At 47.0% G+C, this 16,964-nt stretch overlaps 1 protein-coding gene and 1 pseudogene across 1 annotated transcript in view; both read right to left on the bottom strand.

The window, feature by feature from the left end:
• Positions 1-984: 984 nt before the first annotated feature.
• The window catches only part of ANO2 (anoctamin 2), a 302,574-nt gene continuing 286,594 nt past the window's right edge, over positions 985-16,964 (bottom strand). Inside the window, exons 25-26 of the mRNA XM_090043877.1 lie at positions 5,552-5,657; positions 985-1,626 (exon numbers count right to left, since the gene is read on the bottom strand). Of these exons, the coding sequence (XP_089900003.1) occupies positions 1,345-1,626; positions 5,552-5,657 (388 nt within the window). The 3' untranslated portion in view covers positions 985-1,344. The remainder of the gene's footprint in view (positions 1,627-5,551; positions 5,658-16,964) is intronic.
• LOC149866547 (uncharacterized) lies at positions 14,765-16,410 on the bottom strand (annotated as a pseudogene).

Below are 16,964 nucleotides of genomic sequence, written 5' to 3'. Positions count from 1 at the left end.
TTGAAGATCTACATGGTCCCTTCTGACCCTACTTCTATGATTCTATAATAATAACCCCTTTTTGTTATTTCATGTGCTACATGAAGATGTTGTAACATAACTGTAAGGGCTTAAATCTGCTCTCACATACACCCATTTTATGCCAGTGTTGATCTCAGTGGAGTTTTTCCTGACTGATGCCAGTTAAAACCCCAATTTAGGTAACAGGTGAAGCAGGCCCCAGTGTATTTTGCTCAGGACAACAAACAGTGATGAGCTCACCTAGTTCTATCATCTTTATTTCCTCCTGATGCATAAGTTGTAGTGCCTCTGCTCATTATTCAGGATCCTGCTAAGCAAACACAAGGTTATCTGTAGGTGAAAGTGCTCAGGTCTCTTAAATTGCTCCTGTTCCTGCAGTTCTCTGCCTTTCACCACCATGCTACAGTGAGGTTACTGTGGAGAGCCCCATTGCATTTACAGCACCGAGAGAAATTGTGCCTCAGGAAGGCACAATCTGGAAGGTGCATTGACACCACAACAACCAAGTGCCCTATTACATTGCCAAAGCAATAAGCCCCATCTATCCACTTCTGCTCTGTGAGCACTGAACCCAGAAAAATGAAGTGATGAAGATGTCCTCTGGGTGCTGCAAGCTGCTGCTCTTGAGAACACTGGAAACCCAGGCCTGAGGACAGTGCCTGGGTGGTCCTCATTGTCCATTTCTAGGGTTGATGTACATGGCCTGGGAGTAGGCACTTGGCCATCATTTCCTTGGCAGTATAACTGAGTCCCTTGCCACTGTGGTTATGCTATACCCTATACATCTCCCAAGTGTGCAGAAGGAATGTGCCTAATGCTACACACTTTTGAGAGGATGCAGCGTGAACTGTCCTCTGTAGTCGCCAGCTCTGCTAAAGCATATGCGGTGGTGAGAAGTGAGGCCCCATCTTTTCCCTACCCCTGCCTGGCTGTAGGTAATGCCCCAGGGAGCCTTAGCAGGTAGCAACCCTTGCACTCAGAAGAATGCAGGGATTGTGACTGTGGCTGGCCCTGGCACTGAGAATGCATGGGTTGGAGAAACTCCTTGTGCTCTCCCTATCTTATGTACATCAGTGCAAGGGCCAGCCACAGTCCCAAGTAGCCCTTGATTTTGCACTGATTAACTCTGAAAATGCTGCAGCTGAGATAGCATATAAAATGATATGGAGAAACTTACACCTGAAGTTTCCAGAGAAGTGACAGACTCCCTCCCCTGCCCTCTTTTGCGTCTGTTCCTGTCTGTCTCTTCCTATCCCTTTCTCAGGATCACATCACACAGTAAGTCTGTAGGCCTAGCTATGTGCATTTCCTCCCCAAAAAATGTCAGACATCTGTGTGCTGAGAGCTGTTGGATGTAAAGCTTTCTCGCTGACTCCGGCTGAACTGGCAGAAGCTTGCGGCTCGGTTCCTTCTAACTTTCGTTTCACTCTTGCTTCTGTGCCTGTCCCGTGTGATGTAGTTCTCAATCAGCTTCAGCTTTTCATGCTCTTCCTTCAGGAAGAAATCCACAAGGACACTCTTCTCCTTTTTGATTTGCTCACTGATATCCTTCGGAATGTCAGGAATCATCCAGTCTACCAGAACACTGAGAAACATGACCAGGTTCTGGAACAAGAGCATGAGAGTTTGATCAACAGAGCAAGGGCCAGTAAGACAGGCTATACCAGGTGGGGAGGACTGCAGTGGCAGAAAGGTGAAGGTGTCCCCCTGTAACTCCAGAGACACAAGTTGAAGCCCTGCTCTGGATTTGTGTCAAAGGCTACTCCCAGTTGAGCCAAGTGTAAATAAATACCAGGTCACCTGGGCTGGGGAATCAACAGAAATTGGTGTGCCTTACCCATGCTCACCCAATGGGCTGCCAGGCTCAAGTGGACCTTGACCTATCATAAAATCAAACCTTTGCTCACATGACTGTTAGAAATGAGCCAAGAGACATGCAGCCATGTGAACGTGTCATTTTTAAGGTTTGTTTATATTTTGAAACTCCAGTGGCTGAAGGCACCTAAAAAAGGTCCCTATAAGGGAAATCAATTAAAACACAAGCTTAATTTCTGCTCAGGACAAGAGATGTGTTAAACACATGCTTGCATGGCATCCTAAAAAGGGATGCACATAAGCTCATGTTTAACTCTTGAGGGCTTTGTCTACATGTACATATTAATGGGCAACAATAAACTCCAGGGCTTATTGCTCCAGAGTTTATTGCTCCTAGGTGCATGTCTGTATGTGCACTTGGGATCTCAGCATCTTGAGCCAGATCAGAGCAGCCCCAGCTGACAGGGGATCATGGGGGTCCCCCAGTTCAACATGCTGTGGAGGGGTTGGCTAGGGCACAAAGGTGCTTCAGTATGGGGCTAGCTGATAAGCAGCCCTGACACTGAAGCACCCTTGTGCCCTGGTCAGCAGGTCAGTGTCTACATGTGCACTGCTGTGGAGTAAAAAATTCCACAGCAGGTTAGTACTTGTATTTACAAGTACCGTCTTGCTGTGGAGTAAATTAGTTTACTCCAGCCCAACAGGGGTGCGCGTGTAGATGTGCAACATTTACTGTGCAGTAAATATCTCATGGTGATACATCCTAGATGAATCAAGTAGTGTTGGGGTGATATTGTAGCCATGATGGTCCATGAAAATTGTGAGAAGCAAGCATATCTGTGGGGGCCCAAGTGGCTCTGAAGATTTGCAAAGGAGCTGAGCATCCAATAACTGGGCTGGTGGAACAAAGTCCTGCAGCTCAAAAAGAAGCATCCAGAACAAGTACAAGCATCCTCCATGCACTATCCCACAAAAGTACTTCAACTGTGGCCTGAAAAAAAACACTTCTAGATGCAAACAGGGTTCTTTTTTTCTTTCTTTCTTTCTTCTTTCTTTTGGCTTGTTCCCGCCTCAGTGTCTTTCCTAACAAGAAGGGTTTTGTGACAGGGTGGGGGTGCACACAGACCAGAACCTGGAATTTCAAATGTCAGGGACATGCATATCAACAGGCTTTATAGTGCACAGGCAGAAAGAATTGGAAACTGATAGGAAGAACTAAATGCAGCATAATGTGATGACATGAGGAATGTGTCTATGTACAATGTATGAGTTCTGGTTCATGTTATGAAGTTGTTACTATGAAAACGGTTGCATCCTGGAATACCTCAATGTGTAGCAATTTTTGCTGTAAAGGTCTGTTACCATATGCCCACCAGCCTAGGGACAATTGAGGATAGTTAACCTTTATGATCGTACCCTAAGCAAACAACTGGTATGCTAATTGTCTAGTTGTAGCCTTGAATTGCCAGTTTCCTCCAAATATGTCTGCAGGGAACTGGAGTTTGGAGTAGTGGAAAATTACCAAATGAAAAATAAAGAATACAGTTATTGGAAGAGGGGCCTAGGAGCTAGGGAAGACTTACAGCAACTCAGAAAGGAAGCTCTAGGGAGAAGAAAAAGAAAGATTTGGGTCAGTGAAGGAAAGATATAGACAGTCCTTCAGGGCAGGGATGGCCTTGGTCTGTGGAACCAAAGTGCCATGGTTCAGAAAACAAGACATGATCTTGACAAGGAGCATACCAGCCCAGAGAATGCTGTAGGAGAATGATGAGAGAAGGAAAATTATGTGGGGTTTATTATGTCCACATCTATGTAGTGTTATGATACTGTACTAAGTAAAGCACGGATGTCAACCTAACTTAGTCCTGTGAGCACTGCATGTGGCATGGCCCTGCTTCAGCCACTACAGAGCTATGCTGCACAAAGCAGCTGCTCCGGGACTATGGAGCTGTGCTGCATGTGGTCACTGCTCCACTGCTCTGGGACCATACTGGCACATGGTGGCCACTCCACTGCTTTTGGGCTGCACTGCACTACACACAGCACCTGCTCTGTGCTATGCCGCTAAATCTGGCATGGAACCAATGTGTCCTAGAGCATGCACCACATGCAGCATGATCCCAGAGTGGCTGGAATTGGATGCCATATACAGTGCAGGGGACCGTCTGGCATACCCTGCATGCAGTCTGTGGGTCAGCTCTGAGACCCCAGGCAACACTGGGGGCTAGATGATAGGGCTCTACAGGCCAGATGTGGCCCATAGGCAGTATCTCTGAAACCCCTGAAGTAAAGGATAATAGTGTTTTAGAGTCCTGTATAAAGTCTCTGAATTGTTACGTATGATTCCTTTCATTTGTCTCTGAAGATCTGGAGTTCTGGGAAAGCGTGTATATAAATGACTGAAGGTCAGAATTAGTCCTGGAGGCTTGAGATAGGCCTTTTCTGTAAATAGGTACAGATGGGGTGCCTATGACTAGGAAGACTAACAGACAGCCTAGAGGTATAAGCTAGGGTGACCACACATCCCTAAATGGGTGGGACAGTCCCGAAATATGAACATCAGGTCCTAGGACAGAATTTGTCCCAGATTCCCAGTATTGTGCAGAGATCTGGGTTTTCTGTTCACCATGGAAAAATTCAGGAAACCATGGGTTTCCCTTTACAGGTTGGCAGAGTTCCAGCCTGTAAGGGGCAGCTTTGGGTTGTGCGGAGTGGGATGCAGGGGGCATCACATGCATGTGCACATGTGCACATATGCATATGGCCTGGAATACAATGAGGCAGTGGTTGAGAGCAGCTCCCTCCAGATAGGTCTATGAGGGAGAGAAGGGAAAGGGGGAGTAGAGGGGGCAGATAGAAGCCCCCATGGTGAGGGGCTGGGGGTGCTGCCAAGCTGGGGTTGTGTCTGGGGCCCTGGGCAGGAATAAGTGGCCATGCAGCCAGCTTGGGAGCAGGATGGAGGCATGGGTGACTCATCTGGGGAGCAGCAGCTCTCCACCTCTGTGTACATTCCTGGGGTGTGGGGAGCATTGGAAGGCACATGCCCCTCCAGATTTGTGTGTGGGGTGGAGGAAGATGCTGGCTGCCTGCTGTTGGCTTAGGGCCCCCCACCCTGCTGCACTTTCCTCAGGGCCTCTGTGGATCAGCAGGTGGGACCCAGCATGGGAGGGCTGAGAAGGGTGTGGAGGCTTTGGCCTGCACCCAGGAGCCCCACACCAGCCATGCTGCATGGCAAGGCACCCCCTGACTGCTTAGCAGTAGCGGGGGTTGCAGTGGCGTCATACAGTTGTGTCTCTCATTGCTGCCAGCTGGGAAGAGGGTGCCTCACCATGGCAGTGTGGCCACCATGGGACTCCCAGGGGGAGGGCAGCAGAGCAGGGAGGGAGCCCTGAGCCCACAGTGGGCAGCCCACATCTTCCCCTACCCCACATGAGCTCCACTCAGCTCTGCTCTGGCTGTGCTGTTGCGGGGGTGGGGGGGTGGAATCAGGGGTGCATGTATCCAACCTATCCAACCTTTCTGTTTTAAAAGGGTGGTCACCCTAGAATAAACTAAAAGCTAATGCCACCAAGGAACTTGTGGCTTGTAGCCCAGTGGATTCAGGTGCAACACACGTCTGGGGAGCTCAACCAGATCCATGATCCACTGATATGCATTTATTTATCACAAGCGTTTTGTGATTGAAATTGCAATATAATAAACTCAAGGGACTTACCTGGAATAGAATAACAAAGGCCAAGCGAGCAGATAAAACTGCCCAGTATTGTTTAGAGAACTCATATTGATTGGGGGACCCAGGTGGTTCTCTGTAATCTTTGAATCTGTAATGAAGACAGCTGAGTTAGTGCATATTTCCACCAGTTTCTTATCTATACATCACAATTTGATTAAGACAACTCTCCAGCAGCTCAATCAATATATTCATCACCTACTAATAGCTAAAACTGCAAAATCAGATCTCAGATCTACCAAAACTGATCTGTAATATCTCCATCACACGCAGCATGGCTAGTCTGACTCTACACACATATAACCAACATTAGAAATATGGCCTTTGTGGCAGAAATTTTCTATTTTTACTAACTATCCTTTTGGAAAATGCAATATAGAATTATTCTGGTGTTAGAGTCCTACAATATTGAAAATTGAGCTTTAAAATATGCTCCAGTGTATTGAGAGTAAAAAAGCAATTTGTAGCTTGATGCAAGGACTAGTGCTAGAACTGGCTATATTTACTACCAGTAAAAATTTGGAACAGAAAATAACAGGATAAAAAACCCGCAGATGCTACTAAATTGGAAGGTTTTGCAAACATCTAAAAGGACAGAATTCCACAAAAGGAGTGGTGAGCAATTTTAGTACTGAATTTACTTGAATAGATGATGACCATGATTATAAGATGATACCCCAATATTAGAGTCTATATATGGAAAAATTATAAATTTGATATACTTTTCCAAGTGTAGAACTTAATTATTCGAGTTTTACCTTGAATTTGTCCACCTCCCACTGCTACAATAAAGAAAATAAATGTGGGGGTTAGGGAGCATCCTTACCATCTACCTTCTTCCAACTTCTTCCCCTAGCATCCCCTTATTGTCAAACCCTGCTCTTTTTGAGCACATGGAAGTGAGGAGGAAATATGAAAACACTGACCTTAAAATAAATAAAGGTACAGTAATTTACATATCATAGAATCATAGAAAATTAGGGTTGGAAGGGATCTCAGGAGGTCATCTAGTCCAGCCCCCTGCTCAAGGCAGGACCATCCCCAACTAGATCATCCCAGCCAAAGCTTTGTATAGCTGGGTCTTAAAAACTTCCAATGATGGAGGCTCCACCACCTCTCTGGGTAACCTGTTATGGTGTATTAGTACCTTTCTAGTGAGAAAATTTTTCCTAATACCTAACCTAGACTTCCCTTGCTGTAACTTGAGACCATTGCTTATTTTCTGTCATCTGCCACCACTGAAAACAGTCTAGCTCCATTCGCTTTTGAACGTCCTTTCAGGTAGCTGAAGGCTGCTATTAAATCCTCTTCTCTAGACTAAATAAGCCCAGTTCCCTCAGTGTTTCCTCATAAGTCATATCCCTCAGCCCTCCCACCATTTTTGTTGCCTTCCACTAGACTCTTTCCAATTGGGTTCAGTATTGGGGGACTCAAAACTGAACACAGTACTCCAGATGTGGCCTTACCAGTGCTTAATAGAGGGGAATAATAACTTCCCTTGACCTCCTGGCAATACTCCTACCGATGCAGTCCATTATGCCATTAGCCTTCTTTGCAACAAGGGCACACTGTTGGCTCATATTTAGCTTGTCCACTGTAACCCCCAGGTCCTTTTCTGCAGAGCTGGTCCCAAGTCAGTCAGCCCCCAGTCTGTACTAATGCATGGGAATGTTCTGTCCTAAGTGCAGTACTTTGCACTTGTCCTTTTTGAACCTCATGAGATTTATTTGGGCCCAGTCTTCCAGTTTGTCTAGGTCGTTCTGAATCCTAGCCCTACCCTCCAGTGTATTCACTACTCCCTGCAGCTTGGTGCCATTTGCAAACTTGCTGAGTATGTACTCTTTGCCATCTTTCAGGTCATTGATGAAGACATTGAACAAAATCAGCCCCAGGACTGACCCCTGGGGCACACCACTTGATACTGGCTGCCAACTAGACATCAAGCCACTGATTACCCTCCAAGCCCAATGTTCCATCCAGTTTTCTATCCACCTTACAGTCCATTCATCCAGCCCATACTTCTTCAGTACCTATATATAGTACCTGTAGTCTTAGTTAATCAAGAATTGATGCAGTTTACCTTTTCTGAAACTGCTGCAAGCTTTAGCACAGGTATTCCATAAACACACTTTTAAGCAGGACTTTAGCACTTTCTTAGATATAGTAGAAACTATCCAAGATATTAGCTCAAAGTCAGAAGGGCCCAGGATTTACCACATAGTTAATTAGACTCAGTACCAGCGCAACCAACAGCACTTCAAGCCATAGTGACCCCACAGCTCAGCACTGCACAGCTGCATGTGTGCTCCACATACAACCCCCGCCAACTCATGCTAATTAGCCCCCGACTCATGACCGGAACTGGGTGTTCTTGTCATGAGTCATGGGATCCTACAAAAATGTATATGTAGATGGCCAGGCACAGGGCAACCTGGTGGAAGGTGGGACCAAAGGTGGGACCACACTAATCATATGTGATAGACTGAGAGAGGAGGCAATAGAAGGATTATGGGTGAATTCTTTTGGGGCACCTTTTGGTGATGTTTGCCAGACATTTAAAGCTGATGAAGAAACAGGAATAATTGGACATGGGGAAAAAAAAGGTACAGTGCAGCTATGGGAGTAAAGAGTAACCAAAGTAAGTAAGCTTAATATGACTTGAAAATGAGTCAGCACTAAAGGGGACTGTGCTCAACAGGCTCTAGCCTAAGATAGTAGGTGGTTGTGGTAGGTTCCCATCAGCATGTTTTACCAATATTGGCTCTATGTTTTATAGTCGAGCTCAGTGTTAACTGAATTTAATTATTTTCATAGTTGGTTTCCATTACTGAGCCCATGCTGCTTTTGGCAGCAGTTTAACGATAGACAATGTATTCAATAAGGCTTCCGTGTATGTGAATATACAATGAGGAGCTTCCCCCACACCCGCCACCCCACCCCATGCTGATTGAGGCCAAAAACCATGCCTTGTATTCAACTAAATATGGTATATATAAGCAGCATCTGGGGAAAAATTATTAGTAATAAAAACAGAACAAAATGGCAAAAGAGAATCTAAAAACTAGACCTGGAAAAGACAAAACATTTTAAAGAAGATATAGTGAAAAAGAATCTGAAACTGACAGCAGACAGACAATCAGCACAAATCTGCCACATGACAGGAGCAGAAAAGGAATGTGTGATTTATGATTGCAAAGAAAAAGCCATAATAGAGGTGGGAGTATTAGTCCCTCGTTACACAATTCAGATTAGAAGCACCATCTCTTGAGATGCAGTCCAGATTTGCTCAAAAGAATCACAGGCACCTGCATTTAATTGTGGGGATATCAGAATATCACTATCAAAATAAAAGATATTGACACACTGAAAGGACCTAAGAGTAAAGCAGAAATTATTAGAGGCCAATGGAGACTGGCTTACCAGAAAACATTAAAGGACAGTATATGTATCACTCAGTTACAGTAAGTGGCAATCAAGATTGGCATTATAACCATCCATATATTGCCCCCCTAGGATAATTTAGTGTAGTGCACAGTAAATTAGTAGGACCGATAGCATAAAATTAAGAAAGGAGAAATCTGGTTTCAATACCGGGAAATACATCCTGGCAGAATGATTCATTAGATTATGGAAAAGCCTCTGTTGGGGAGTAATGGAAGAAGTTTGCATACAGAGCTTGTGAGTTCCATGGTTTTCTTCTCTGAAGTGTGAGGTTCTGTCTATCTGGGTTTGCAGCTGAGTGGCAGGATCAGTTAGCCATTCAGAATAATCCCCAAGCTCCAGGTTAAGATTTCAGTTGACATCTTTGGCCCCTAGCAGATGTTATATTTATGGCATGATTAACATGTTAATTGTGCTATAAATTGTAACATTTGTGGAAGCAGGGGAGCTTGAGGCTCCAGCAGGGGCAGGAGCCCTCTCATCAGCTTGTGGGAGAGGTTGCTGCTGTGAGATGGTATGTTGCTTCCAACAGTCAAGTTTACCTTTCCGTGGCCCATAGCCTGTGTTAACCTAGAGAGTTAATCTGGCTCTTGGTGGTGGCAACTCAGTCCCTCACAGCTATATCCTGACCGTGCTGGTGCCTCCAGTCCCGCTACCTTCATTCTGGCTCCTCAGGGAGAAAACTCTATCAGGTATGCCTAGGTGTAACCCTACACACCTCTGGTGTAAACCCTACACCTCTGTCAGTAGGAAAAAAGAAATACCTCTGGAAAAGTAGGTTCATTAAGAGTGAGTAGAGAGATGGAGGCATCTCTCTTATTCTGAAGTAGCTGTTGAAGAAATTAATGAATACTGATGGGAGAGTGTCCTTTTTGTTAATTAAATCAATACTTTCAACAAATACAGATGAATGCAGGAAGCACTGAGACAAAAATGGAAAACATTACAGATCACTGGTCATTTTTGGGTGTCAGGGAAATTAATGTAATCCAAAGACACTTCACATTTCTGGTGCAAAAGAAAACAGAGTTATGGTAGTGAAAAACTCTTTACTGACTATAGATCTGGCTTTGTTCTCTTCTGAATGTTTGTATGTGACTAGTTTGCTTCCATGTGCTACATTATCATGCCACACTATAAAGATTAAATGGCCCAAACCAATAAAAATGCCACATAATTTAGCAAAGTTTGGCTTTTAATCTGCCTTTAGCTACATGAATGTCCTTTTGGCTCTAAAAAAATCACTACAGCTAATGATATGCAACAGATTAGCGTCACACCAATGTTTATTTAGAAATGGTGCCAAAGGGTTCACAGCGCTGTAAGAAATGCTGCTCAAAATATTTAGAGAATGTTTTCTGGATGTTCAGTGGGAGAGTTTTCTAGCTTAATCTCTGGTGATGCCCGTAAGGAGCAAAATTCAGTCTTATTGTAACCACATTTATCTCCAGAGGTCACAGATATCTAAGAATAAGAGAGGTCAGCTTTTTCCCAACATATTTGCCAGAAAAAGAAAAACAGATATTTTTTTCCAGCAAAAGGGACACTGTTTGTAGCATGTCTCCTGGGTTTAGAGTTAGATACTCCATGTTTTATCACAGTTAGAGTTTCAGCCAAAGCTGAGACTTTTGTAGAATTTCATTAGGATGGGTGATAATCAGAAACAGTCAATGTTCTTGCTGATATCATCCCAGAATACTTTTCTGATAAAGGAGGAAAACTGCTCTCACTGAACAAACTTCAGATTGCTCTGGTTTGCGGTGAAACATTTCATTTGCATTTTCTGTTTTCAGTGCAGATCTGTTCTATTCAGCAGAAGCAAGGACTGGAAAGTACATGGCCCATCACTCTCAACAATGAACCAGCTGTAGACCTCTTGTGGTTGTGGCCTCCTCCTTGCACTTCAGCTCCATTGATACTTGGTTATCCAAGAAGTACCTTTTGTCATGGTTGCCAAAGCACTCACTTTCAAGGTAAACTGGCAGTCTTGCACTGGACTCTGAGGTCTGTGAGTGAGTCTAGGTAATAGGTATCTAATCTTGGGCAGGAAAGGTGCATCTGAAGTAGAAAAGCCATGTCATCAGGATGTCTAATGGGAGACTACTTAAATAATATTCTACAGCCAAAGAAACAAATAAGCCACATGTCTAGAGCTGGAGGAAAGAGAAGTGCTTCAAAGACATGAAAAAATATCTGAAAGCATGCCATATCCCCCAATATTATTAAGGAACTAATTGCTAGCAACAGTGAAATGGAGAACAATTTGGTACAAGTAGGAGAGGAGACTGTAGCTTTAGGAAAATTGTGCCCTGCTTGCCACAGATAGGTGAGTAGAGAAAACATGAAGTACAGTTCCCATCAGCTACAATCCTAATTGAATGCTTTGAGCAAGGTTTGTGGTCAGTTACTTCCATGCTTCTCCACATCACCATATTAGACACTTGAGGGTTCTTCCTTTTTCTCCTGTCACTCCTCTAGGTTTGAGCTATCTACTCATTACAAGTACTGTCTACTCCCTACATGACTGGGTGCTCTCTCTTCATCTGCAAGTCATTTGCAGGGGCTCTTGGTTGCACTGCGATGTTCACAAGACAACTATACCTGTCACTTGTATCTTGAAGCCTGACTCTTCAATCATTACTCATCTGAATAACCCAGGGAGCGCACATGTAAATATATATTGCTTACCGAGGCATTAGTGTGAACAGCAGGATAAAACTGTGTGAAGTCTACATTAAACAATGTTACCTCTCTTGGGAAATGGCTTCCAGCATAGAATATGCTCCATGTTAGAAAAGCTCTTTGGGAAGTTTTCATCTAAACATAATGCTGTTTCCACAAAACTGATCTTTTATGAAAAACTGTATTGATTTCAAAATACTCCCCCCTTTTAGGAAACGGGGGGGGGAGGGGAGAGGTTGATATTTTCAGAATGGAAAGTGTAGAGCTTTTGTGTCTAAATACCTGTGCATTTCTATCTTTCTTTTCTTGCGGATCAGAGAAGTCAAAATTTTTAAAAATCTCAAACAAATCAAACTAAACATTTCTATTGACTTGAAATGAAATATTTTCAGAACCAGGCGTATTCACACATTAGGGCATGGCATCACTGAAACATCCCAAGAAGCACCACTCCCAGCAGCCCTATTTTCTCCCACAGTGGCAGCAGCAATGGTGGAACTGCCGGAGCAGGTGGGTTCCCCTACCCTGCCTTCTCTGCTGGGCCAGCACCAGGAATCCAGGTAAACTGGGAGGTATGTACCACTGTACAACAGGCCCAATCCAAGGATGCAGGAGGGAAGTGGGTGGTACAGTGAGTCCAGTCTGGGATGGGGAGGGGAGGATGGATGGGTGGCATGGTGGACCTATACCAGGTGGGTGGGGTAACAGGTGGTTGGGATGGGTCCAACCTGTGATGGCAAATAGGAGGGGTGGGCAGGGCAGTGCACCTGATCCAGGTGGGGGGGTTGCTACCCACCATTCTTGACTGAGCCCATTCCAACCCCTGAACCCAGATCCTTGCTCACTGCTCGCCCCCCAGCAGCTCCCAGTGTTGTCCTGTTGAAGAAGGCAGGGAAGGGGAATTCATCTACTTGGCCACTGCCACCATTGCTGCTGCTGTCTGGGCTAGGCTCAGCCCAGAGAGTAGTTGGGGTCCCCTGGCAGTGGCAGCAATGTTGGCTTTGCAGGCAGGTTCTGCTGCTCTGCCTGCTCTCCTAGGACAATGTCAACAATGCAGATAATTTGGGGGACATGGGTGTGGGGTGAGCTGGAAGGGCTGGGGGGAAGCAGAGAATCCCAGAAGGACAGGGAGGAAGCCCTGGGGGCCAAGGGTGGCTGGAGGGACAGCAGCTGATTCAATCCACTCCAGTGGGGGGGAGTACGGAGGTGGAGACCAAGGCAGGGCAGGTAGGGGCTGACAGGCCCCATGGGAACCTGCCAGCTGAGTCCGCACAGTCTGGGCCTCCTACTCTGTCCCTGAGAGCAGGTGAGCTGGGCAGGCATAGAGCCAACTTAGCTCTTAGCCACATCCCTGGTCACCAGCCCTCTAAGGGCAGGTCAGAGCAGTGCACATTAGAGGAAGTATTAACCCTTAACGTGCAACTGCTGAAAGCACATGCTGATTTTAACTCAAATTAAAATTAGCATGTGCTAAGTGTAATGTGTAACAAGGCCCTAAGACACAGGAAATCATTAATCTACTCTAGTTGGGACTAATGAGGCATTCACTAGAATAATTGTCCAGTGGTGGGGACCAAAGAAGAATCCAGAGGACAGCAACAAAAACAATTTGAGGCTTAGCAAACATGACCTGTGAGGAAAGCTTGAAGAAATTTAATGTACTTAATCTAGAAAACAGAAGACGTGATAAAAGAATTCTAATACAAAAAAGGCGAGTATATAAAGGGCAGCGATCAGTTGTTCTCCACAGGCTCCATTGCTTTCAGTAGAGCCTACATATAGGTGTTCTAATGCCTAAAATCTAGGATCATCAGCTCATCTCTCTGTGCCCTCTCAAGAGTCTTTAGTCCCTGCCAGGCCTGATAGTGGCTCCTAGGAACAAGCCTGAAGCAGCTTCACTGGCAAACCTCCAGGTCTGAAGCACATCAGTGAGTGGGCTCAGGGAGGTACAGACTCAGTGACCTGATCTAAGTCTAGGACTCACCAGTGCTATAGCGTAGACAAACCTTCTGATGTCTCCAAGACAGCAATCCAGTTTGACTGATTCTATGCAAATAGGGAGAGACAGACACCTCCAAAGGCAATTCAGAAAGGCCAGAGGCACCCAGGAATAGCCAGCAGATAAACATTTATTTGGAAATTTTTAGGATTGGGAATCCAAAAAATAAGATAACAAAGCTGATAAGGAAATACAGATTGCCTGAGCGAGGGACTAACAAAGGGATCTTAGAGTCATTATTGACTCCAAAATGAACATGGGCAGACAATGCAAGATCACGGCTGGTAGGGCTAACCGGACCTTGTCGTGCATCCATAGATGCATATCTAGCAGGGCCAAGGAGGTGATCCTCCCCCTCTGTGCAACACTGGTCAGGCCACAGATGGAGTACTCTGTCCAGTTCTGTGCGCCCCACTTCAGGAGGGATGTGGGCAACATTGAGAGGGTCCAGAGGAGGGCCACCTGAATGATCCGGGGACTACAAGGCAGACCCTACAATGAGAGATTGCGGGACCTGAACCTGTTCAGCCTTCACAAGAGAAGGCTGGGGGGGGGACCTGGTGACAGTCTATAAACTCACCAGGGGGGACCAGAAGGGTTTGGGAGAGACCTTGTTTCCCCTAGCGCCCCCTGGCATAACAAGGAATAATGGCCACAAGTTGTTGGAGAGTAGGTTTAGATTAGACATCCGTAAGAACTACTTCACAGTTAGGGCGGCTAGGATCTGGAACCAACTTCCAAAGGAAGTGGTACTGGCTCCTACCCTGGGGGTCTTTAAGAGGAGGCTTGATGCCTACCTAGCTGGGATCATTTGAGCCCAGTTTTTTTTTTTTCTCCTGCCCTGGCAGGGGGTTGGATTTGAAGATCTATAAGGTCCGTTCCGACCCTACTTCTATGATTCTATGAATAGAGGGATGGGGGTGAGGAGGGGAACGCAACTAGGTTACAGGAGATACAATGTTAGCCAACTAAGCCCGGGGTGGGGGATGGGGAGAAGGGGGAAGAGGAGGGAGGGGGTTTGCGACGCTGAGAGAGAAAGGAGATAGATACACACAAACCCGTTACAATGGTCCGCAATGGTGGAGGAAGTGGTTAGAGGGAAGTGTCTCAGACCATATAGAGTCTCATTGCGGGCGTCCTCTTCTGGTGGAGTGGGGTCGTCCATGGTTGAAGAATCCTCTCGAAGTGAAGGTCCATCTGGTGCAGAGAGGGGGCAGTTCTGGCGGTCCCCTCTGGGTCTGGTCCGGCAGTGGCTCGTATGGTGAGTTCGGAGTACTGGCAGTGGCCCATGATGTGTTCCAAGTAGATGTCGCGGGACCAACGGATGGCGTCAGACACCATGAACAGCACATCAGCTTGGTGTAGCGGCGGGAGACGCAACAGGCATGCAGGATGCTCTCGTTGCTGGGGTCCCAGGCTCTAAGCATTCCCACGATGAGCGCGTGGACTGTCACGTCATAGCTGTGGCCCCTCAGGGTGTTGGCCAGCAGGGCGTACTTCTCCCGCTTGTGAGCCTGGGCATCAGTGAAAGCTTGGTGCCAGTTCTCGAAGGGGATGGTGACATCCACGATCACAACTTTCTTGGCCTCTTCATCGGTGATGACTATGTTGGGTCACATCTGGCTCTTGCAGCCCAGGACGGTGCAGTTCACGGAGATCTCCCCCGCCGTGGCTGGGATGGCCCTCACTAGGTGGTCCTGGACAGAATTGTGGTGGAGCTGCCAGGCTCTGGCATGTGGCTTGCAGCTGCACAGCATATGGGGGAGGGTCTCTGCCGCATAGCCGCACCATCGGCACCTCTTTTCCCGGTGACCGAAGTGCACGGCCCCATTCAGAGGCAGGCAGTTGAGGCAGGCGTGGTGGAGGAAGCGCCAGTCCGTGAAGCGCATGAAGCTCCCACTGGGTATGAAGTGGTTGCTAGCGTCCCACTTCGAGGTGATGTCAAAGACCTTGCCCTGGTCAGGTTTGGCCCTCAAGTTGCCAGCGTACTTGTTTCAGATGGCGTCCTTCAGGAACCTCTCCAGGAAGGTCCTTGTGCGGGGCTTCACGGTGATGCGGTTGGCATGCAGGGCTGGTTGCAGGGAAACTCCCAGCTCCCGGTGCTCCTCAGTCCAGGTCCAGGCATAGCCGATGCATTTCCCAAGGCGATGCATGGCGTTGCAGGCTTGGCTCCACAGTGAGACAAAGTCCTCATCGTCTCAGCTGAACTCGCCCTCCAGCAAGCTGCTGAGGAAGGTGGCCAAGTCTTGTCTGGTAGGCTGCCTTGTGATCCTCTTGCGGGTGGTCTCCTCGAGGGCACTGGTGGTGATAATACATACCATTCCGTCCGGGCAGGTCAGAAGGCATGGGTGACCACCACGATATCGCAGAGGTCTCCCATGTGGGGGACGTTGGTGCTTCTCTTCCGGTAGGGGATGTGCAGGATCTCGTTGCTGGCCCATAGTGGCAGGTGCAGCCATTTCTTGAGCAGCTGCCAGATCTTGGTGTCCGCCTTCTTGAGGGGGGTCTTGGGGACCACCGAGCCTCTCAGGATGAACGTGACATGGGGGATGAGGAAGGTGTTCACCGCGTTTATCTTCTGCCAGGGGGCCAGCAGGGATGAGTCCAGCTTGTGGGCGTCCTGCACAATCCCGTTGATGGTCTCCTCTGGCATCTGCTTGGCCTGGTGGCCAGTGGGCATCCCCAGGTGTCAGTAGGCCTCGCCGTTGCGCAGGTGCCTCATCACCTGGCTCTGAATCATGAGGGTGGATAGGTCTGAATAAAGGATGGTGCCTCTGTACTCCAGTGAGGAAGGCACTGCCCTATGAGGAGAGACTCTGGGTTTTCAGTTCCTGCCCCCAGGCCTGTGTGAATTTTCCATTACGCAGGCATTGGTCTAAAAACAGAGATGCCTCAGCCTCTGGAACCAGAACCGGGGACATCTCTCCCTTCCTCTCATGGCTGGGGGACAGGAGGCCCATTGGAATCACTGGGCTACAGAACCATGCTTTCTCTTGCCTTCTCTCCTTTTGGTTGCTTGACTCCTGCACTTTTATCTGCCCAGAGGCCCAGCCTCCACAGGAGGAGTGAAGTGTGCCTCGCTAAGCCTATGCTATTAACCTGCTGAGTAGGACACTCTCATGAAAAATCAGCGAATGTAAGGAAGATCTAAAGCCCAGATCTTCCACTTCCTAGGTGGATACTTTAACTACCAATGAATGGGCTAAGATATGGGCAGCAACATTTCCATTAGCACCATTTTGGAGCTGTCACAGATGACAGTTGTGCACTCCACAC

The sequence above is a fragment of the Crocodylus siamensis genome, chromosome 4 (genome assembly GCF_052110815.1).
Source record: "Crocodylus siamensis isolate JL-2025a chromosome 4, ASM5211081v1, whole genome shotgun sequence".
Taxonomy (NCBI): Eukaryota; Metazoa; Chordata; order Crocodylia; family Crocodylidae; genus Crocodylus; species Crocodylus siamensis.
Note: the sequence above shows the minus strand (reverse complement) of the source record. Positions and strands in the feature narration are given on the sequence as shown.